Source organism: Macaca mulatta, chromosome 6 (genome assembly GCF_049350105.2).
Source record: "Macaca mulatta isolate MMU2019108-1 chromosome 6, T2T-MMU8v2.0, whole genome shotgun sequence".
In the NCBI taxonomy this organism is placed as follows: domain Eukaryota; kingdom Metazoa; phylum Chordata; class Mammalia; order Primates; family Cercopithecidae; genus Macaca; species Macaca mulatta.
In genome coordinates, this window is record NC_133411.1 from 63,598,845 (window position 1) to 63,623,079 (window position 24,235).

General features: G+C 37.2%; 1 protein-coding gene and 1 long non-coding RNA gene across 4 annotated transcripts in view; one reads left to right on the forward strand and one right to left on the reverse strand.

Annotated features, from left to right (window-relative positions):
• The window catches only part of DDX4 (DEAD-box helicase 4), an 84,082-nt gene extending 64,252 nt beyond the window's left edge, over nt 1-19,830 (forward strand). For 2 of the 3 annotated variants that reach the window (XM_078004082.1, XM_015140039.3), the window contains 6 exons: nt 321-487; nt 6,165-6,310; nt 16,403-16,502; nt 17,665-17,935; nt 18,082-18,192; nt 19,141-19,830. In XM_078004082.1, coding sequence (XP_077860208.1) covers nt 321-487; nt 6,165-6,310; nt 16,403-16,502; nt 17,665-17,935; nt 18,082-18,192; nt 19,141-19,218 — 873 coding nt within the window. In that variant the 3' untranslated portion in view covers nt 19,219-19,830. 3 annotated transcript variants of the gene reach the window in all.
• LOC114678787 (uncharacterized) lies at nt 14,520-23,247 on the reverse strand. Its single transcript, XR_003730320.2, has 2 exons — nt 23,122-23,247; nt 14,520-14,678 (listed from the first exon to the last, which is right to left on the reverse strand). It is a non-coding gene; the product is annotated as an uncharacterized LOC114678787 (long non-coding RNA).
• Nucleotides 23,248-24,235: the final 988 nt, after the last annotated feature.

Genomic DNA, 24,235 nt, shown 5'->3' on the forward strand with positions numbered 1-24,235 from the left:
ACTCCAGCCTGGGCAACAGAGCAAGACTCTGTCTCAAAAAAAAAAAGGTGCAGTTAATAGAACTTTTAAGTAATTGTAGAAAGTTTTATTGCACAGTGTTGATCTAGACGTTTGGTTTCTTTTAGACTTAATTTTAAAAATCCTTTATAACAGAAAATTGAACTGAAATAGACAGTAATATCTAAGCATAACAATTCTCATTTTATACACCGATTTCTAGTCTTTGTTCTTCACAGTATTTTAACAGTTGAAATTGTGGAGAATAGTTTAATATAAACTAATATGCATTTTCTCTTTTACCTTTGAAAATATCCTTAAAGATTGGTCTCAAACAGATCAAATATTTAGTTTTGGATGAAGCTGATCGCATGTTGGATATGGGTTTTGGTCCAGAAATGAAGAAGTTAATTTCTTGCCCAGGAATGCCATCAAAGGAACAGCGCCAAACCCTTATGTTCAGTGCAACTTTTCCAGAGGAAATTCAAAGGTTAAGTTTTTTTCTTAAAAATAATTTGGTTATATACATACTTGTATCAAAGTGGAAGCAATGTGAATATCCTATTTTTAGAGATTTGTCTTTAAGATTTTAATATAGGTAGTTTAAAAAGTAGATGTATTTCTAAAATGTTTACCACATTTTCCATTGTTTCTTACCTTTATTCCTGGCTTTATGTTAACATCACATTTTATTTAAGAAGTGTGTGTGTGTGTGTGTGTGTGTGTGTGTGTGTGTGTGTGTTGCATAGAATGCAGCTAGGGTTTAATAAGTGCTTACTAAATGAAGTTATTTTTATTATTATGCCTTCTTTTCAAACCTTAATGTATAGGATTTGGGAGAACTGAGGCTTTGGTAGAAAATTCATATACCAATTATTGGCAGATATTTGAAGATCATGTTATATACCATGTGGTCTAGTGAATTCAGAGATTAGGGTGACACATCCCTACTGGAATGGTGACTCTTTTTCCTGCCAGCCCCTTGTCTCAAGGAGCCAGAAGTGCCCATGCAACAACAGAAGCTTATACAGATGGTCCTGTGGTTCAACGTATGATTTTATGATTTTTCAACTTTGTAATGGTTTATCGTAGGTATTAATTACATTTTTGACTTAAGATATTTTGGACTTACAATAGGTTTATCAGGATGTTAACCCTGTTGTAAGTGGGGAACTACCTGTAATTCAGCAGGACTCTTGCTATTTTCTCTAGTGGAACTGTTTTCTCTTTGGGAACCAAGACCTCAAAACCTATAGAACGTAAAGTTGGTGGACAAGAAGGGATGGGAAGCATAGATTTCCCAAGTGGGTCATTGAGAGTGATGGTAGGTGGGCCTGTATTGCTTGCTTTCCTGGATTCCCAGACTCATGCACCATATATGGATATTTGATTTGAAGAATTACTGTGTTGTGTTGGGTAATGCCCTATCTTCATAAAGAGTTGCCTCCAAACTGGCCCTTGAACTTTTTTTTCTGCAGACAGTTCCAGTGTTCTCTCAGGTTGGCAGTTTCTGAGTGATGCGGTATATATTATCTGTGAATCCTATGGTTATGGGCCTGTCCCAATGCCTCTTTTGCTTTAAAGTTGGTCCCCTGGTTTGATAGAATGTTACATGGGATCCTGTGCTAGTATATCAAACATTCCCAAGCCCTTGAATAGTGGTGCTGGCTATTGATCTATTTGTTATATGGTAAATCTTTGTGTAAAGTTAGGAAGAGTTCTTTATTGAAGGAAAATAGAACTCATAAGACAGCATTAGGTCAATTGGCAGGATATTTTTCTTTCTTAGTGATACACAAAACAATCATTTCTTAACAGTTGAATAGTATTTCCTTTCCTTTCCTTTCTCCTTTGCTTTCTCCTTTGCTTTCTCCTTTGCTTTCTCCTTTGCTTTCTCCTTTGCTTTCTCCTTTGCTTTCTCCTTTCCTTTTTCCTTTCCTTTCTTTCTTTTTTTTTTTTTTTCATTTGAGACGAAGTCTTGCTCAGTTGCCCAGGCTGGAGTGAAATGGTGCAGTCTCGGCTCACTGAAACCTCCATCTCCTGGGTTCAAGCGATTCTCCTGCCTCAGCCACCCGAGTAGCTGGGATTACAGGCGCCTGCCACCATGCCTGGTTAATTTTTTTTTTTTTTTTTTTTTTTTTGTATTTTTAGTAGAGATGGAGTTTCACCATGTTGGCCAGGCTGGTCTCGGAATCCTGACCTCAGGTGATCTGCCCGTCTCGGCCTCCCAAAGTGCTGGGATTAACAGGCATGAGCCACCGCACCCTGCCCTGGATAGTATTTTCAATTGGAGATGGGGTATTTGCATTCCCACCATTTTCTTTGGTAACTATCTAATTAGCAGCCTGACTCTTTTTAGATTTACCCTGAAATGGGAAAGTATTTGTATGTTGACCACCCAAAATGGCAAACGTGTACTACTGTCAGTAATACTTGTTGAGGATAATACTTGTTGAGGATCTTTTGTGAATCATATTTGATTATAAGCTTTGGGGATATATGTTAAACAAAATAAGCTCCTATCTGACCTTGGGTTGTTTACATTCTTTGCTTCCTGACTCTTCCTCAATTGCTTCATTGTCTACTCTTAAATGTTACCAGTTGCCCATCATTCTGTGCAGTCCTTTTCTCATTCTGCATATTCCCTGAGTTATGGTATATCCGTTCCCTTGGCTTCTAGTTATACCTGTAACTCTGCCATGGCTTCTAGTTATACCTGTAACTCTCCCAGATTTCTTCCCTGTATTCCTAATCTCTCTCTGTAGCCCCAGACTTTTTTTTTTTTTTTTTTGGAGACAGAGTTTCGCTCTTGTTGTCCAGGCTAGAGTACAATGGCACAATCTCAGCTCACTACAACCACCGCCTCCAGGGTTCAAGTGATTCTGCCTCAGCCTCCCCAGTGGCTGGGATTATAGGCATGTACCACCACATCTGGCTAATTTTTTATTTTTAGTAGAGATGAGGTTTCTCCGTGTTGGTCAGGCTGGTCTTGAACTCCTGACCTCAGGTGATCCGCCCGCCTCGGCCTCCCAAAGTGCTGAGATTGTAAGTGTGAGCCACCACACCCGGCCCAGACTTTCAAATTTAACTTCTTGGGGTGTTTTTTCTCTCAGATGAATAACTAGTAACTCACGTTCATGTCCAAAATAGAATGCAATTTTTCTTCAGCTCCCTTTTTCCAGTTTTCTTTATTCTGGTTATTGGCATCGTGATCTTTTGAAGTCAGAAATTTTTGAATCGTGGTGATTCTTCTCTCACAGTCTTTTAACTCCGCTTTTAAAAATACTCAACTTGGGCCAGGCGCAGTAGCTCATTCCTATAATCCCAGCACTTTGGGGAGGCTAAGGTGGGAGGAGCATTGGAGCCTAGAAGTTCAGGCCCAGCCTGGGCAACATAGTGAGACCCTGTCTATGTAAAAAAAAATTAATTAGCTGGGTGTGGTGACATGCACCGGTAGGTTCAGCTACTCAGGAGGCTAAAGTGGGAGGATGTCTTGAGCCCGGGAAGTTGAGGCTGCAGTGACCCATGGTTGTGCCACTATACTCTGGCCTGGGCAACAGAGTAAGACCCTGTCTCAGTACAACGTGGCAGTGATATTAGGGTTCTCCAGAAGGACAGAACCAATAATATATATATATAGATATAAAAGGAAGTTTATTAGGGAAAATTGGCTCACACAATCACAAGGTAAAGTCCCATGATAGGCTCTCTGCAAGCTGCAGAAGAGAGAAACCAGCAGTGGCTTAGTCCAAGTCTGAAAGCCTCAAAACCAAGGAAGCTGATAGATCCCCCAAGAAGCCGCTGGTGCAAGTCCCAGAGTTCGAAGTCTGAAGAACCTGGAGTATGATGTCCAAGGGCAAGAGGAGCAGAAGCAAGCATCCAGCATGGGAAGAAGAAAGAGAGCCGGAAGACTCAGCAAGCAAAGTTACCCCACCTTCTTCTGCCTACGTCGTTGTAACTGCGCCGGTAGCCAACTGGGTGGTGTCCACCCACATTTAGGGTGGGCTTTCTTCTCCCAGTCTACCAACTGAAATGTCAGTCTCCTCTGGTAGCACCCTCAGAGACACATCCAGAAACAGTTTTTCACTGACCATCTAGGCATCCCTCAATCCAGTCAAGTTGACACCAAGTATTAACCATTATAGCAGTAATCTCTAAAATATTTCATATCTGTTAGCTTCTTCTCTATTTCCCACCTTAATTTAGGTCCTTATCAGTTTTGCCCTACTCACTGGAAGTGGCTTTTTAACCTGTCTCCCTGCTTCTAGTGTCACTTCTGCATTAGTGGCAATGCCAAAATAAAGTCTGATTCTTTTAGACATTTATTTAAAATAAACCTTCCCATATCTTTCCATCTTCATAGACTGATTTTTAAACTCTTTAACACATGACAATCTCAGGCTTACCTGCTACTTTCTTACCTGGAGTCGTGTGTTTCTAGTCTACTAGAGCTATTTCCTCTTGGCTGAGAAAGCTGAATTTTACTTTTCTCATTATTTGTGCTTGTTTCTTCTTTCCTTCTGCATAGAATGCCTTTCCCCAATCGTTAGTGTTCCACATTCTTGCCTGCTGCTTCCCTAGATGAAGCTTCAAACCTGAAGACCTTTTTTTTTTTTTTTTTTTTTTTTCGAGATACGGTCTCACTCTTGTTGCTCAGGCTGGAGTTCAGAGGCACAATCATGGTTCACTGCCACCTCGACCTCCCTGACTGAAGCCATCCTAGGCCCACCTCAGCCTTCTGGGTAGCTGGGACAACAGGTGTGCGCATACGTACCTGGCTAATTTTTTATTTTTTGTAGATTTGGGGTTTCACCATGTTGGCCAGAATGGTCTCAAACTCCTGGACTCAAGTGATCCACACGCCTTGGCCTTCCAAAGTGCTAGGATTATAGGCATGAGCCACTGTGCCCCGCCTCAAACTTGAGGCTTTTTCTAAATCATTTCATCCATTTCCTGCGAGTGTATCTTGTGAAAGAAACTATTTAAGTCACTTTGTACATTTCTTGGAACATAGTGTTCAGTAAACATTATTCTAACACTAAAATTGTAAGTTTTTAAATATATCTTTCCTACTTGATGTGATGACCTCATAGGCTAATGTTCATCTTTCTACTCCCAGTACCTTGTACACATGACACAAAACACTCTGTAGTTTTAGTGAATGAAAAGAATGATGGAGAATTTCAGATGATTTTAACTTTTCTGCCTGGGTGAGAGAGTGACTCTAAAAGAAGGCAAAAAAAAACCTTTGCTTTTATGATAAGAGATGAAGTAAGGAGAAAGAAGAAGCAGTGATTTATTAAGATTCTGGATATGCTGAATTTGAGCTGTTTTCATGAAGGAGCCAGCTGGTAAATAAGGGACTGCTACATAGGAGGGAGAAGCATTGAAGAGAGATTTGAACCTCCCCATTTATCCCTAAAAACTCATCTTTCTCATTAGCAACTTTGTCCACTCCCCCATGTTTCTATGTGATCTAAAGCAAGACTTCTCAGTTGCATGCTGATAGTGAGTTAACTATGTGTCAAGATATTGATACCCTTAACCTTTGGGGCAGGCACACCTATCCTGATTCCACTGTGTCCCTGGGCCTTTCATCCTGTCTCACTTGTTTTGCCCAATTGTGCCTTGCAAATACTACTTTCTATGTGTGTCATGACATAGAGAGCACTGACCTAAGATCTGGTTTGCTTGAAATCATTCATTTGAAGTAGAGTAATTTAATAGTTAATATTTTCAGAAAACAACTAATAATAGCATACATAAAAACAATGAGTGGAGAACAGAATTTGTGCCTTAGGCTTACATTTCAGTTTTTACTAAAAAATAATTCCTGCTTATTGCAGTTTATTTGTTTTAGTTCATGCTTTTTTTAAGTGTTATACACATATTTTATATAGTTTTGCGTGGATAGCAAATCCACTTGTAATTACCATATACATACTGTGACAAACTTTTTCTCTAGTAGTTACGTATTTTGCAAAATCCTAATATTTTATACTGATCTTTCAAAATAGTACTTGGGTGATATAAGTAACCAACCATCTTATAGCTGTCGTAATCTGCTGTCTGATTAATATTGAGATAACACCTACAGGAATTCAGTGGACATTATGGATACTAATGGAGAAGAGGATAAGTTAAAGAATAATCTTTTGTTTTTCAAGGTTGGCTGCAGAGTTTTTAAAGTCGAATTATCTGTTTGTTGCTGTTGGACAAGTGGGTGGAGCATGTAGAGATGTTCAGCAGACCGTTCTCCAAGTTGGCCAGTTCTCAAAAAGAGAAAAACTTGTTGAAATTCTACGAAACATAGGTATCTCATGTTGATACATTTTTTGTCATGGTTTTTTTTAATGAGTAATTTTAAAAAATCACTAAAGAATTGTTTGGTCTGACTTTTAATAAGTTTGTTTGAATTCCCTCTCCCTCTAAAGCTCTTTTATAAAAAATTTGATGATTCAGTTTTCTGGGTAAACTATATAAAAATACAGGCCTTTCTCCACCATTAAGTTTGAAAATAGGAAGGATTTGAGACTGCGTTTTAACTATTCCACCAGAAGTATATCTATTTTTTGTTTTAGGAAACTAGAAAGGCTTAGTAGTGACACATGTTTACATCACACTATTACTCCATCAAAAGCAGATTGTTTTTCTGTTTCTGGTTCCTAGTTCTTGCTTCCTAAGGCTTCCCAAATTCATAGATTTGAATAACTTTTTAGCTAAAAGGGGCTTAAGATCTAGTTGTCTTCCTTCGCAATATCTGTGGGAAATTTTTTTTCTCCTCTACTCCCCCAATCAATTTTTATTTTTATTTTATTATTTTTTTAGAGACATGGTCTCACTTTGTTGCCTGGCCTGAAATAATTGTGTAGTCATAGTTCACGGCAGCCTCAAACTCCTGGCCTCAAGCAATCCTCCCACCTCAGCTTCCCAAGTAGCTAGGACCATAGGCATGCACCACCATGCCTGGCTAATTCTTTATTATTTTTTTGTAGAGATAGAGGTCTCACTGTTGACCAGGCTGGTCTTGAACTGTTGGCCTCGATCCTCCTACCTTGTCCTCCCAAAGTGCTGAGGTTACAGCCATGAGCCACTGTACTCACCCCAATTTTACTTTTTATTATTTTTATTTTTTTGAGGCGGAGCCTTCCTTTATTGCCAGGGCTGGAGTGCAGTAGCATGACCACGGCTCATTGCAGCCTCAAGCTCCCAGGCTTAAGCAGTTCTCCCACGTCAGTCTCCTGAGTAGCTGAGACTACAAGCATGCACCACTATGCCCAGCCAGTTTTTTAGTTTTTGTAGACATGGGGTTTTTACCATGTTACCCAGGCTGGTTTTGAACTCCTGGGCTCAAGTGATCCACTCACACTGGCCTTCCAAAGTGCTGGAATTACAGGCGTAAGCTGCCATTCCTGGCCCAATTTTTATTTTTGAAGTCTTGTTTTTTTAGTTTGGTTGTTTAAGATAGCCTTATTTTGAGACTGGAAACAAAAATTTTAAATATGTTCATTTTAATACCTTCTGATTACCTCACAGGCTAGATCTACTTATATGTTATACTTTCCCCATCCACACCCTCCATTTTAGTACTTGCGTTTCAGCTTGAATGTCAGTGTTGAGACAGAGGAGTGTGAAGGTGGCTCATCTTTTAATTTCCAATAATGAGCAAGAAGAAAAAATGGAAAGGTGACTTTAAAAGCACTTACAGGCTTCTAGTCTTTAGTTTGTGCTGAGTTTTATAAAAACTTTTAAAAACCAAATACTCATCTTAAGTTTGAGAAATTTTATTGGTTGGCTTCATCAAGTGTTTCATAATATACACTGATAGCATATAAAAATAATAATAGCTATGGGCCACATACCATTCTAATTATTGTACATGTGTTAGCTCATTTAATTCCCAAAACAACCTTATGAAGTAGATTTTGTCATTATCCCCATTTTAGGGATGAAGAAACAAATATAGAGAGGTCAAGTAACTAGCCCACCATAAGTCGATGCTGCTAATGCAGAAGAGATGAGCACTACATGGTTTGCTGAAGTTAGAATGTATTTCTAATATAGGCACCTTAAGATTTTTTTTTTTTTTTTCCTGAGATGGAGTCTCGCTCTGTCGCCCAGGCTGGAGTGCAGTAGCATGATCTCAGCTCACTGCAACCTCCGCCTCCCAGGTTCAAGCGATTCTCCTGCCTCAGCCTCCCGAGTAGCTGGGACTAGAGAGGCACCCACCACCACGCCCGGCTAATTTTTTTGTATTTTTAGTAGAGATAAGGTTTCACCGTGTTAGCCAGGATGGTCTTGATCTCCTGACCTCATGATCTGCCCACCTCGGCCTTCCAGAGTGCTGGGATTACAGGCATGAGCCACTGCGCCCGGCCAAGATTTTTTAATATATGAGTTTGTGGGATAAAGTTTATTTTGCAAATAATCCAAAAGGAGAGTTTTTCAGAAGTACTGGTTTGCCCTTGAGAAAAGATCAATGTATTATATATGAGCACTATTGATATACTTCTGTATTATTTAAGCTGTGAAATATTTTTTTGGTTTAGTGTTCATAGTTGATAACTTTTTAACTTTGCATGTAATATCCATCCAGTATATCCTCAAATTATACAGATTTTTGTTCATAATATTTATCTCTTTTTCTACTCTTTCACTTAATTATGCTATTTTTTTCCTTTTTCCTTTAAATATATAGGTTTATTTTAGAGTAGTATAGCCAAACTGCCTTTTTCATAATTTTAAGTCAACATGGATCAAAGAATTTATTGAGCTCTTTAGTTACCAAAGGAACCAGTAAGATGTTACAGCTAGTCAAAAGGAGAATTCAAAAAATACATGTATGTTTAGGCCAAGCTTGTCCAACCCACAGCCCACAGGCCATATGCAGCCCAGGATAGCTTTGAATGTGGTTCAATGCAAATTCATAACCTTTCTTAAAACATGATGAGTTTTTTTGTTTGTTTGTTTGTTTGTTTGTTTTGTTGTTTTTTTAGCTCATCAGCTATCAGTAGTGTTAGCATATTTTATGTGTGACCCAAGACAATTCTCCTAATGTGGCCCAGGGAAGCCAAAAGATTGGACACCCCTGGTTTAGGCAATTAGGAATGCTAAAATTAACTTAGAGATAGATGTAAAACTGGTCATTATTCAAATGCAATAATCAATTACATTTCAGGGGAAAACTTTATTTGCATTTTTACTGAGAATCATTGGCATTGCTGTCAATTGCAACAGTTACGAAAAAGACTATAGAAGGCACAAAGAGTGTGCTAGACAGTGATCTTTTTTGCTTACTTCAAATTCTTCCATAATGTTTTCTGACAGCCTATATCTACCTCATGACCATAATAATCTCAGAGAGAGTCTTGTTGACAAGAAGTTTGGTCTTATGTTTGGCTTGCTTATTGGCATGGGTGCAGCAAGATTGTTCATTAACAATAAATAGGCCTCCTTCAGTTTGTTTTGCAAATCTAGAGCCGTACAGTATTGACTTTTACTAAAGTCACAAAATTAACTTTTGTCTGGAAGTTTTCATAAGGAATGTCAGATTGAACTTTAAAAATCCTTGATTATTTGCTATCTAAGGGATAGGAAACTAAGTCTCAGAAACTCTCTCTACTAGGTTTCACCTGCAGTAGGTATACATTGGAGTGAATCTCACTCTACTAAAGGTCCCCCATATTTCCTGTGGTTCATGTCCTGTCAGGAAGTGTATGGCTTTCCTTAAAATCTCCAAGACTGGGCCGTGTAAGACAAGCACCAGGCCAGCTTATATGAGAGGTCTTCGTAGGCACTGATTCCATAGGGAAAGCCAACCTTTATTCCTTAAAAAAAGTATCTGGTTGTACCTACTATGCCGTTTTCAAATATGAAATCCAGGTGAGATGTCAGTTGCACAGGTAACTTGTCCACTTATATCTTGGTTAAAGGAGGCAGACAGATTCTTATTTAACTGTTGCAGATAACTACCATGAAAAGTAAGGAGACTTAGTTAAGAAATCTGAATTTGGGTTGGGATGGGGTGTCAGTGAGATGCAAGGTCAGATACGATTTTAGAATGTTTGATTTTAGTTTACAAAAGCAGTCTACTAAAATGTGTAGATGACAGCTAGCTTAAGAGGACAAAAAGCTTCTTCATATATCCAGAAAATAGAATATTAAAATAATATTAACAGTATTGCCAACACATGACCACAGAGAGATTTTCTCCATCAGCTCATTCAGTCCTTATATAATTCTTACTTCATTGTATATGTTAGGGATCAGCTTGCATGATTCTGTCTGTTTCTAGAAGGACTAGTCCTGGAAATCTCACTCAGTCCAGTGATAGGGTCTAAAAGTTGTCAAAGCAGTCAACTTTAGAACCTTCTACCCAAGACTGTTCTTTGAAGTATTAATAGTTCTTCACAAGGCTTGGAGTCTCTCCTTTAGGACATAGACTCTGATCTATATAGCTTACAGCGCAGCCTTTGGGCAAGCATCTAAAGAAGACAAAAGCTGTCTGAAGATGACAGATTTAATGATCATGGTAAATTTGTTACCGGTAATTGTTAAATATCAAGGGTCTGAGGAGGGTTCATAATAAGAATAATGCTACTGATAAAATTTTTTCTATGACATGCAAAATAAAGGTAATAAAGCCATTCAAAAAAATACTAGGCAAAACATCTGATTAAGCCTATTTTCAAAGAAGAAACCTATTTATGAAGGCCGGGCGCGGTGGCTCAAGCCTGTAATCCCAGCACTTTGGGAGGCCGAGACGGGCGGATCACGAGGTCAGGAGATCGAGACCATCCTGGCTAACACGGTGAAACCCCGTCTCTACTAAAAAAATACAAAAAACTAGCCGGGCGCAGTGGCGGGCGCCTGTAGTCCCAACTACTCGGGAGGCTGAGGCAGGAGAATGGCGTGAACCCGGGAGGCGGAGCGTGCAGTGAGCTGAGATCCGGCCACTGCACTCCAGCCTGGGCGGCAGAGCGAGACTCCGTCTCAAAAAAAAAAAAAAAAAAAAAAAAGAAACCTATTTATGAAAATGGGCAGATGTAATTTTTCATATCAAGAATATAAAGTAAATAGACCTAGTAGTATAATTATGAAAATTGTTTTTACCTCACAGACCTCTTTAGAGGATCTTGGAGACTCTGGGAAAGACTTACTTTGTCATGAAGTGTCAATTTGTTCCAGAACATTGAAAAAGCACAATGAAAGACAAAATGGGAACTGAGTTCACCTGTAGATGTAGAAATAGGGTCCAGACATTTATATTTTTACAGAATGCCATGTGTAAGTCTGATGTACATCCCTAGTGAAGAACCACTGGAGAAGATGCTAGATTCAAGTTAGGAAAGAAGTAAGGTTATAGACGTTTTAAAAAGTGAAATTATAATGGGCAGCGCTGTACTGTTGGCATCAGGCAGCGTACCTTCAGGACTTTAATAAAGATAGGGAAACTTCATAGAGTTACTTTATAGAATTTTGAACAGTGTTTCTCCTGAGGGTAAAAACATACTTTGGATGGTGAGGGAATTTACAAATCATGAGGGACTCCCATAAAGCATACGTTAAAAAAAAAAAAAAAATACAGGCCGAATATCCCTTATCCAAAATGGTTGAGACCAGAAGTGTTTCAGATTTTTTTTTTTTTTTTTTTTTTTTTTGGAGATGGAGTTTCACTCTTGTTTCTCAGGTTAGAGTGCGACTGCGTTATCTTGGCTCACAGCAACCTCCACCTCCTGGGTTGAAGCGATTCTCCTGCTTCAGCTTCCTGAGTAGCTGGGATTTCAGGCACCTGCCATCACGCCCAGCTAATTTTTGTATTTTTAGTAGAGATCGGGTTTCACCACGTTGGCTAGGCTGATCTCGAACTCCTGACCTCAGGTGATCCACCTGCCTTGGCCTCTCAAAGTGCTGGAATTACAGGTGTGAGCCACCACATCTGGCCATGTTTCAGATTTCTTTTTTTAATTAACTTTTGGAATATTTGCAGTATGTTTGTCACTTGATCATCCCTAATCCAAAACTCTGAAATGCTCCAGTGAGCGTTTCCTTTGAGCATCATGTCAGTACTCAAAAAATTTGGGATTTTGGATTTTCAAGTTAGGAATGCTGAACCTGTATTAATATGTATTAATATTTTACGTATTCTCTTTAATCTTGGAAAAGTGTAGTCTTTTCTGGTTTGACAACTCTTACCATACAACTCTTAAATAGTAATACATTTAAAAAATAGTAATTTCTAGAATCCCTTGTGTTATAAGGTGAAATAATAAACCTTTGTGCTTTTCTTGGGGCTCTCTCTGAGAAATCTCAAAAGTTTTCTAGGTGAATTTCTTCTTCTAAATTTATAATTTGATCTTAAAAAGACAGAAGGAGTTGTCAGAGGAGAGTTGAATATTTGTAGGATTCGTGGGTATGAGAGAAACTATTTGGTTATCAATTTAATTGAAGTGACAATAAAACATTTAGAAGTGAACATAGAAATTAACATGGTTGTAAATAACCACAGCTGTTTCATAAATAGGGAACCTTCTCTCTTTAGTCTTTTTTTCTTCTTTTTTTCCCCCTCTTTAGTCTTTTTTTTTTTTTTTGAAACAATCAGACCTAATAAAGTAAACAGAATCTCTGCGATCTAGGCTGATTACAAGGAGGGTAAAGAATAACTTTTTATCCAGTGTAATGGCTCTGAGGAAAAAAAAACTCCTCATATTATAAGTGAAAGCATTAAACAGTAAATCAAGAAAGTAATTCCATCAAAACTGAGTGACCTTTGCTAAAATGTTAACACCTTTTATAGCTTATTTTGACCCAAGTGTTGTAAATCAAAGCAGATAAAATTCAGTTTCCAAGTTTTATCTTTCATTATGCTTTTTCAATGTTCTGGAACAAACTGACATTTTAGGACAAAATGTGTCTCCCCCAGATTCTCTAAGATCCTCTAATGGGGTCTGCAAGGTAAAAATAATTTTCATAATTATTCTAAGAATTATTTTAATATGCAAATATTGTTCAAATAATTATTTAAAGGTTATCTAGGCGTTAATTTTTAATATGGTAAATATCAAAACACACACAGAAAACTCCAGGATTGTCAATGTTTTGTGAGTTTAAAGGTGACAGAGACCAAAATGTTTGAAAGCCACTAAACTACTTTTTTTCCTTGAAACGAAAGCAATTACAGTTTTTATTTCTGTCACTGTTATTCCTGGCGTAGTTGCAACCACTTATGTTAATTACATCTTTTAATTATAGTAACTTCTATTTCATAAAGGAAATTGGGAGCAGGGAGATGGGAAACTGGGAGATGTCATACACAAGCATTGTCTACTGTTTTCAGTTACCTGAAGATTTTGGAAATTACCTTCAAGATGATATTTTTCAAAACATAAATACTATTGAATAAATGACTAAATTTAGTTGAACACAGATTTCCATTTTCATACTCTTAAACATCATGGAGGAATAATACTAGCTTATTTTGCTGGTAAACCTCTATACATTAGGAAAAACAAACCCAAGTAAAATAAGTGTGTTAAATTTAACACTGATAATGGGGAAACGATTTTTTTTTTTCTTTTTAAAGCAAAGGTGTTAGTCTCATTTACCAAAGATTTCACTTAATTATGTGAACTTGGATTCTTAAAATGTTTCTGATACTTGTAATAAGTTTTTTCAAAAGTTTAATATAGTTTATATTTTTCAAAAGTTTAGAGCATTACAAGTTCAATTTCTTTACTTTCTGATATTTTAGGAATATTTACCTCGATAACATTTCATCTTTATAAACAAATTTGAATAGACTTCCTTTAAGAGACTTTGTAATTTAATGTGTTAATACTTCTATAGGGGCTGGGCGCAGTGGCTCACGCCTGTAATCCCAGCACTTTGAGAGGCTGAGGTGGGCGGATCACAAGGTCAGGAGACTGAGAGAGACCATCCTGGCTAACACGGTGAAACCTGTCTCTACTAAAAATACAAAAAAAATAAGCCGGGCGTGGTGGTGAGCGCCTGTAGTCCCAGCTACTCGGGAGGCTGAGGCAGGAGAATGGCGTGAATCCAGGAGGCAGAGCTTGTAGTGAGCCAAGATTGCGCCACTGCACTCCAGCCTGGGCGACAGAGCGAGACTCCATCTCAAAAAAAAAAAAAAAAAAAAAAACTTCTGTAGGATATTCACAACTGATTTCACATAATGATAAAACCCTTTCTGAATTACAGGCACATAGATAACTTATAGCCTCAGTTCCACCACGTCAGCCACATATCAGGAGTGAACACAGAAATACAAAAATTTATGATCAAATAACTAAAGCCAGAATTATTTATATTCTTAGTTGATTTTGACTCACAGGGCAAATACACACAGAAATAGACCAACAAAATTGATTCTCTATCATTTTTCACCCAACAGAGATCATCAGATAGTCTTATAAAGCTAAATTTGCAGTCATTGCTGCCACTAATGGGAAATAGCTCATTGTCTGACCTAGAACAAATACAAAATTAGTAGGGAAAAACTAGAGAAATAGAATCAGCAGAGTTAAATTTTTATTGCTACTTGCAGTTCACACTGGGAACCAAGGAAAGACAAGACCAGGGCTTGAGCTGCTCAGCAGTGCTATGTATGTGGCTCTGTCAGATGAATCCGTTTTAGCCTTGGGCGTCTTGTTGGATGACCTCTGGAACTGTTGAAACATAATTTTTAATAAAACATAAAATCATCATTCTGAAATAAATGTAAAAGGACCACGATTCAAAGATTTAACTCATTGTTATGGGAACCAGTTAGCATTTTGATTTTGCTATTAAATTATAATCTAATTTACTATTAGATGATTTTGGTCATCTAATAGATATCTAAAGCTTAAATATCATCTCTAAATGATTTTTTCCTGTAGTCTTCCTATATCAATTAATGTTAGTTCCATTTTTCCAGTTGCTCAAACAGAAAATCTTGGAGTCACTCTTGATTTCTTCCTCAAACTATACGTCTCATCTGTTAGCAAAATCCTCTTGTGCCATCAAATTATATGTAGAATCCTTTAAATCCTCAGTTAAAGATCAGATCATGTTACTTCTCTGCTCGAAACCCCATGTTTTCCCTTCTTAGAGTAAAAACGTTCTTTCAGTAGCCATCAAGGCCCTTTATGATATGGCCTCCATTACCTCTCTGACTTTATCTCCTATTGCTCTCCCTACTCTAGCCACACTTGGCCCATTACTCTTCCTCATATATACCAGGTAGACTTCTGCCTCATGGCCTTTGTACTTGCTGTTCCCTCTGCCCAGGATGTAGAGGCCACATTAGGATCTCTTTTCTGTTTGATGAGTATAAGAACACCCATTTCTCAGAGGCTTAGACTTGTCTTTCCCTCTTCCTTAAGCTCTTTTCCTAGATACCTGCACAGTTCACTATCTTTATTAAATCTTTACTAAGATACCATCTAATTGGGATATCTAAAGTAGGCCTGTCTAATAAGCCTATCTTAAAGTATCTAAAGTAATCATCTCTGGACCTTTTATCTTACTGATTTTTTCCTTTTTAGTACTAAATGCGTAATATGTATTTGCCTCCCCATAGTGAAAGCAGGGGCTTTTATTTCTGTATATCCAACAGAAACATTGACAGGCATTTGGTAGGCACTCAATATTTGCTGAATAAATGATGTGAGCTGACAGAGAAATGGGGAGAGTGATTATGAACACTAATACATTTGTATATGCTTTAAAGCTATAAATTATCTTTCTTCTCTAACATTTTATAGGGAAATTCCCTGTGTGGGAAAATATCTGGCCCATGCTTGAATTTCTACTGGTTAAATATTTTAAGAAACAAATATTCCTTAACAAGTTAAGACCCTGGGATAAGGCTGTCATTTAATTTTTTAATCTGTAAAATATTTTGGGAATGAAGGGATTTGAATTAGAGATAATGTTTGGAACACTGATTATATAGAATTAAGCAGCCCCAGGTCAGATGCCACTATTGTAAACACCTCGGGCAATCACGGGAGAATGACAGATTGGATTATCTTGAGAGGTAGAGAGCAAAAATCATTTATAGAGTGAGGGAAATGGAGGGGAGGAAAGGACTAAGATGATTTTATACTACTAAGAGTTGGCAGGCAGATATGACTTACCTTTCCCTAAGGTTCTACTTCTTGTGTTGGCCTGGGAGGAGGAAGGACGAGCTAATTTTTTAAATCCCTAAACTAGCAAAACAGTCCTTGTGTCTTTGACATCCATTCTAGAATTAGAGTCCCTCTCATGTACCAGGTCCGGCTGTGGTGCTGGTAATAAATACAGTGGCGGACAAAGTTTCCTGTTCAAGCACTGCCTCCTACCCCTGCTTTATTTTTCATTTCCTGATTTTGAAGTTTGACTATTAATAATTTCATTTGTCTTGTAGGGGATGAAAGAACTATGGTCTTTGTTGAAACTAAGAAAAAAGCAGATTTTATTGCAACTTTTCTTTGTCAAGAAAAAATATCAACTACAAGTATTCATGGGTGAGTAGATGAATATAATTTCTTATTGGGGAATGACTTCTATTTGGTATTTAAGAAACATCAGTTTATATAACTAATATGATACAATCCTAGGATTGGGATTCAGAATTCTCTCAGATCTAAACTGTTATTGTCCTTTATATGAGGAAAGGGGTAATACCCAGGAGTACTAAACTAGTATTTTTCGTCTTCATTCTTAGTTTTTAGAACTAAGCGGTTGTGGTGGGTAAGATAAAGGTCTGCCTTAGATAGCCTCAACATAAGAAGTGGAAACTTCTCAAGAGATCTCACTTAAGGATCTCTGGCCCCATATCAAGTTTTTCCTTTGCTAAATGTAATCTTTCTTAGGCCTTTTTAAAATTGGAGTGCTTTAAAATGTCATATTAATACAGTTTTGTTGGCACTTTATTAGTAGATCCTAAAATACTGCATAGTATATGGTATTCTGAAATTATACTTTAAAAATATATTTTTAAGCAAGCCTTCTAATCAAGTAGTTGTATATTTTATGTTAAGGCTATAAAGCATAGAGATTATAATAGGATTTGATTTTTGTCAGACTTGAGTTTGTATTCTGTCTCTACATATTAGTTGTTACTTTACCTCATTTGCAAATGGAGATAATTTTTGCAACTCAAAGTATTATTGTGAGGATTAAATAAAATGGTAGCTTGGAAGGAATTAGTATACTACTTGGTATATAAGAAGTGAACATTAATGTTAAATGCTGCTATTCTTTTTTTTTTTTTTTTTTTTTTTTTTTTTTTTGAGATGGAGTCTCGCGCAGTTGCCCAGGCTGGAGTGCAATGGCACGATCTCGGCTCACTGTAACCTCTGCCCCTCCAGGTTCAAGTGATTCTCCTGCCTCAGCCTCCCGAGTAGCTGGGATTACAGGTGCATGCCACCACGCCCAGCTAATTTTTTGTATCTTTAATAGAGATGGGGTTTCACCATGTTGGCCAGGCTGGTCTAGATCTCCTGACCTTGTGATCTACCTGCTTCAGCCTCCCAAAGTGCTGGGATTACAGGTGTGAGCCACCATGCCCAGCCAAATGCTGCTATTCTTACTATTATTAAAAAGAAATTTGTATGTTGAACTTTAATGATTCACTTTAATGATTTTTAAGAGTGGTTCTAATAACATGCTTTCTTTTCTTTCAAGTGATCGGGAACAGAGAGAGCGGGAGCAAGCTCTTGGAGATTTTCGCTGTGGGAAGTGCCCAGTTCTTGTTGCTACTTCAGTAGCTGCCAGAGGGCTGGATATTGAAAATGTGCAACATGTTATCAATTTTGATCTTCCTTCTACCATTGATGAATATGTTCATCGAATTGGGCGTACTGGTCGTTGTGGGAATACTGGCAGAGCTATTTCCTTTTTTGATCTTGAATCGGATAACCACTTAGCACAGCCTCTAGTAAAAGTATTGACAGATGTAAGTTAAACTTCTAAAATGGAATGGCATTTTATGCCATTCAACTTCGTTGTTGAAAGTAGACATTTTATGCATATATATATAACAAGTAAACTTTTCCAATCTTTAAGACTTTATGTTGCATATGAAGTCAATTTTTTTTAAAGGCTCAACAGGATGTTCCTGCATGGTTGGAAGAAATTGCCTTTAGTACATACATTCCTGGCTTCAGCGGTAGTACGAGAGGAAACGTGTTTGCATCAGTTGATACTAGAAAGGTTAGTAGAAGGGAAGAATTCAGAACTTATCTTCTGTTACTCTTTGTAAATGTTGTGCTTAATATTGTGATGTAACTATAATATTTAATAATCAAGCCTGGAAGGTAGCTACTTTATTATTTCATTAACATTTTATGTATATACATATTTTTGGTTTTAAAGGTCAGGAATTAACCTTGAGATTTATGCCTAAACAGTCTCCTTTCCCAGATTTTAAATTTTAATTTGGAATCTTTTAAATTTCTGATGGAATTATTTTTGAATTCTGACATTAATAATTAATATAAAATACAGGACCTATTGGGGTTACAAGCCTTTTATTTTCTCTCTTTTTTTTTTTTTTTTTTTTTGAGATAGTGTCTGGCTCTGTTGTCCAGGCTGGAGTGCAGTGGCATAATCTTGGCTCACTGCAACCTCCGCCTCCCAGGTTCAAGTAATTCTCGTGCCTCAGCCTCCAGTATATCTGGGATTAAAGGCATGTGCCACCATGCTCACCTGGGTGTGTGTGTGTGTGTTTAATAGAGACAGGATTTCACCATGTTGGCCAGGCTGGTCTCAAACTCCTGGCCTCAAGTGATCCACCTGCTTCAGCCTCCAAGTCAGGTTTTTATAGACTGAGCACCACCTTTATATAGAAACAATGAACATGCTAATTAAATATTTATGCTGATTCATTAAGTGTAGTGCATTAAGTTTTCCCCACTTGTCAAAAACTATTGACTTAAAAAATATTTTTATTGAAACATTTTGTGCAATTTAGACTTCCTGGTTTGACATGAGCCTTTTTTCAGGTGAATCAGATTTAGTGAGAATGAAGTTCTTTGTGTATTTGGGGAAGACATGATAGATACTTTGAGTCCTTGCTCTCAGTCTGAGTGATGTAACTTTAAAGCTGTCATAAAATTAAATGTTTGTTTCTTTTTTTTTTTTTTTTTAAATAATTACCAGGGCAAGAGCAGTTTGAACACAGCTGGGTTTTCTTCTTCACAAGCTCCCAACCCAGTAGATGATGAGTCATGGGATTAAAGCCAAAACATCCTTCAAGTCTGTGGTTTTGATGCAGAGAAGAAAATAGTTTTGATTTTTGAGTTTTTAACAGAAGTATAAAACTTGACATTCTCATAGCTCCTGTCCTTGTATTCTCACTCCTACACTTAAAAAAAAAATCCTTACTGACTAGTTATGTGAGATGCTAAAACTTACAACAGTGCAGTTACTGATACAAACGGTGTTAACTAGAAATATTAAAGCATTCTAAATGTCTTTCTTATTTCTGGTATCTTCTTCAGGGGGCTTAGACATGTTTAATGTTTAAATGCCAAGTCTTACTATAGTGTTTATTGATCTTATAAAACAAGTAAATAGGATATGATACACTTTTGGTTAAAAATTACTGGGTCTCATTTTTACTTGAGTCTTTAAAACAGTAGTGTGTCACTATAATGTGATAACATAATCTTTAAGAAACAGTAGAATACCTAAGCCTTTCAAAGTGATTTTGATTTTTAGATCATCAGATGTATGATGAAAATGGTTAAATGTTTGTGATGGGAGCTCTGTACTCAATGGCATAACAATGTTTGTTTTTATAATATACAATCTTTCCTTGAAATAAAGGATGAAACACTTTTCCCTTAAGTTTTCCATCAGCACTTTAAATTTTTCTTTGTTGCACATCCTAGCCCACACTCCTGTATTTTTGAAACTGTTTTTTTGTGTCTTGTGTAACCAATGCAGTGAACAAAGTCTTACATAAATTAAATATTAATTATAAAATACATTACTGTACAGATGTGGCAATGAAAATTAATCTTAGGACTCAAACCCATTTATCAACAAAAAACAATGCTGCTTACTCTTTCCATAAATTTTCGATTTGTATTTTAAGATTGATGAAAGAACCCTGTCTTTCTTCATTTTCTATTATATATCTTGAACTTGCTATGCCTAGAATAAGTTTCTTTTTTTTTTTTTTTTTTTTTGAGATGGAGTCTTGCTCTTGTTGCTAAGGCCGGAGTGCAATGGCGTGATTGTGGCTCACTGCAACCTCCGCCTCTCGGGTTCAATCAATTCTCCTGCCTCAGCCTCTCCTGAGTAGTTGGGATTACAGACACGCGCCACTGTGCCCAGCTAATTTTTAGTAGAGACAGGTTTCACTATGTTGGCCAGCCTGGTCTCGAACTCCTGACCTCGTGATCTGCCCGCCTCAGCCTCTCAAAGTGCTGGGATTACAGGCATGAGCCACCGCGCCCAGCCCAAAGTTCTTAATAAATTGTTAAATGAACGAACCCAAATATTTAAGACCCAGTGAGGTGTAGATACTGGGGCAACAAAAATGATTGGTATTGTTACCGTTCACCTAAACAATCCAAAGTGACATGTCCCTGATGTATATCTTGTTATAGGAATTTAGTTAATAAATGAGGCATCACATATGAAAAAGGAAGGCGTATCAACAGGTAGTGTGTTAGGATAACTGGGTAGATGGCTGCCTCATGCCGTATTCAAAATTAACTTCATGTGAATTATAAAATATTAAAACTAATAGTTATAAATATTAACCCTTTGAAGGGTTGACTTTAAGCTAAGGAACAGAAATCAAAAAGGAATCTGATTTGATCACTCAAGGAAGGATTAGTTGCCTACATAAAAAATAGTGAAAAATAGACAAGGAAAAATACTACTGTGACCACAGTGGTTATCAATGTTCTGTATATGTGGATATACTAATAGAAGAATGCAAAGAACATAGAAACTCAAAAAAAGAAGTTCAATTAATAAAAATACAGGACATATTTCACTTTTATTCTGTTATCTCACTTCTGGGAAAGGCTAAATGAATGAAGGTGTTGAGATTGTTATTTGTAATATCTGTGTGTCTTAATTTTCTAGTTTCATTTAGGAAGAGTATAGGCCAGTCTTGTCTCATTTTTTTCATTGCTTTTTTTTTTTTTTTGAAACAGATTGCTCCTTCTGAACTGATTGCTTTTCAGCTTTTGCTTGATTTGTCAGATTATCTAGTAGTGTTACTGAATCAAATACAAAAAAGGAAAGGAAATGTATCATACATCTACCACCATTACAGATGAACTGTAAATGTCCCTATGTTTAATTACTCTCCTCATTTGTAGGTATAGGTTTGAATCATCTCTTCAGAAGTTATCAAAGTAACATGCATAAATTAGAAAATAAAATGCCATAGAAGCATTTGTAATAGAAAACAATATACTTCTGCCCCTCCCCTTCCAAATTGCCATTCCACATCCAACAATCAACTATTAACCATTTCTGTTCACGGCCATTATATACAGGTTGAGTATCCCTTATCTGAAATGCTTGGGACCAGCAATATTTCAGATGTCAGATTTTTTTTTGATTTTGGAATATTTGCATAATATATAATGAGAGATCTTGGAGATGGGCCTCAAGCCTAAACATGAAATTCATTTGTTTCCTTATACCTCATGTACAACTTGAAGATAATTTTTGATAAGTAATTTTGTGCATGAAACAAAGTTTGTGTACCTTGAGCCATCCCAAAACTAAGGTGTCACTATCTCTGTCACCCATGTGGACAATCTGTGGCATCACATTTGGTGCTCAAGGTTTCAAGTTTAGGAGCATTTGGGATTTTGAATTTTTGGATTAGGGATGCTCAACCTGTATTTTTATCTCACCAACTTCAGACATCTGTTGACGTTGATACATAAAGATTTAACTCAAATCTCTGACTCGCCTTAGTATACTTTGTGAGATGATTTTAAAGGCACCTTTTCCTGTCCTCTCTTTGTATGTCATAACATCTGTAAACTGCACATTCACATATCCCAAGTTAACATTTGCATTTTCTGTTACCATAAAGTCTCCCTTATATCCACAGATTCTAAAATTGAAAATCTAAAGCCAGAGTTTATATAAATACTGTTCACTGGATGGGCCAATTAACAGTCTTGATTGCCTCACCTTTACTGTCTTCCTAATTTTATGACTTCTGCGTCTGCAGAGAGAATGGGAAGTGTCAGGGTCAAATGAAAACTGCTCAAAGCCATTCCACATACCAATTTGCTTTGAATTTGGATCACACACTTTTTGAGCAATTTGTTTACCCTGTTTGTAGTGTTTTTTTGTTTTTCTGGGAGACAAATCATGCCTTTTTCCTATTACCTTCCCAGGTTCAATGTTAATTTTCTTAAAAGATCCCAAAAGATATTGGTCGTCTTCAATTTTATGATGAATGGGACTTTTAATTTTTTGTGGTACTCAGGGTGCTTTGAAAATTGTCTTTTTTTTTTTCTTGGTCTCTAGGCGTGTTTTTTGTATTTGATAATTTTTTTTCCTCAAGTTTTCTCTGTTCTCTGTTTTTGGAGTTTCTATTAGATTCCAGAACTGCTGAATTCTCTATTGTATCTTTCCTGTTTTTTTAATCTTTTGTATTCTAGTATATATTTTTTACTTTCAACCCTTTAATTAGCAATTGTTTTTAATTCTCCAGAGCTCGCCCGGTCTATATATGTTTAAATGTTGCTTAATAATAGTGAATTTTCTGCTTCACTAGTACTTTTTAAATTCCTGGAATTTCACCTAAGAAATCATGTCTTATGTTGATCGTTTGTTTTTCTGCTGCTTGGTGTGAGAAATCTTAAGCCTTAATCATTTTATATGTTGTATGTACACATGCTCCTCAATTTACAATGGAGTTACATCCGGATAAACCCACTGTAAGTCAAAGATAGCAGTAAGCCAAAAATCCATTAAATACACCTAAACCTGCTGAACATCATAGCTTAGCCTGCCTTAAACGTGCTGACAACACTTAGCCTAAAGTTGGGCAAATTCATCTATACAAAGCCTATTTCATAGATGTGTTGAATATCTTATTTATTGAATACTGTACTGAAAGTGAAAATCTGGTTGTATGTGGGCACTCACCATTAACGTACACAACTGAAAGCACACTGGGCTGAAGAATGTTTGAAATATCTAAAATTGCTGGATGACAGGGATGCCATGGTGACAGGGCAATCAATTTCTCTTCTGGTGAGGCTCAAGAATAAGTACTTGGGCATCCACACAGAACGCAGTAGAGTTTGGGTGGTTTACCCTCGTGGTCTTGTGCCTGGCTAAAAGCTGCGTCTGGCTGCTGCCGCCCAGCATCATAGTCTCCATCTACCACATACCGCTAGTCTGGGAAAAGAGCAAAATTCACAGTACGATTTCTGCTGAATGCATATCCCTTTTACACCATCATAAAGTCAAAAAATCATGTAAGTTTAACCACTGTAAGGGTCCTTTTGGTATATTTAATGCAACTCAAGATCAGCTTTCATCAGATTCTGCAAGTTCTTCCATTTTTGTACTTTTCCCCTCAGCCCTTAGAATCTAGTGCCCTTTTTCTAATTATTTCAAGGTCTGCTTTCAAGAGAAGGCAGAGGTTGAGACGTCACTGATAAGGCTTAACTTTTCCTTGAATTCTTTGCATTTTAATAGGAGTGAAAGACTGTGGCCTTAGCTAAAAGGAAGCTCAAAATGTGGAATCGTAAACACCAGCTACATATGTGAGAGTTTGGGAATAATGTTGATGTAGTGGGGAAGGAATGTCAGGGGGTACCTGATTTCACACAGGATGGATAACCTACTTACTCCACTAGTCCCTGGGATCTTGGGGGTGGAGTGGATACGTCTTTTCTAATTTCATTGTTTGCACTGAGAACATTTTCCCCTACTTATTGAATAGAGACAGGGTCTTGCTGCGTTGGCCAGGCTGATCTCGAACTCCTGGCCTCCAAAAGTGCTGGATCACAGGTACATGCCACAGTGCCTGGCCTTGATAACATTTTTATTATATAGGACAGCAGCAGTGCTCAGTTTTCTCCTCGCACCTTCCCCATAGCTTCACACTTGTGCTGGTTTACGTAGTTCTCTCTCATTAGTGCCCTAACTTGGGAGCAGTCATTTTTTCATTTTGTTTGGTGTGGCCTTCATCGATTTTTTTAGTGGATTGAAAATAGTGTGGTATTTCGTTTTCTAAAGCATTTTCTAAAAA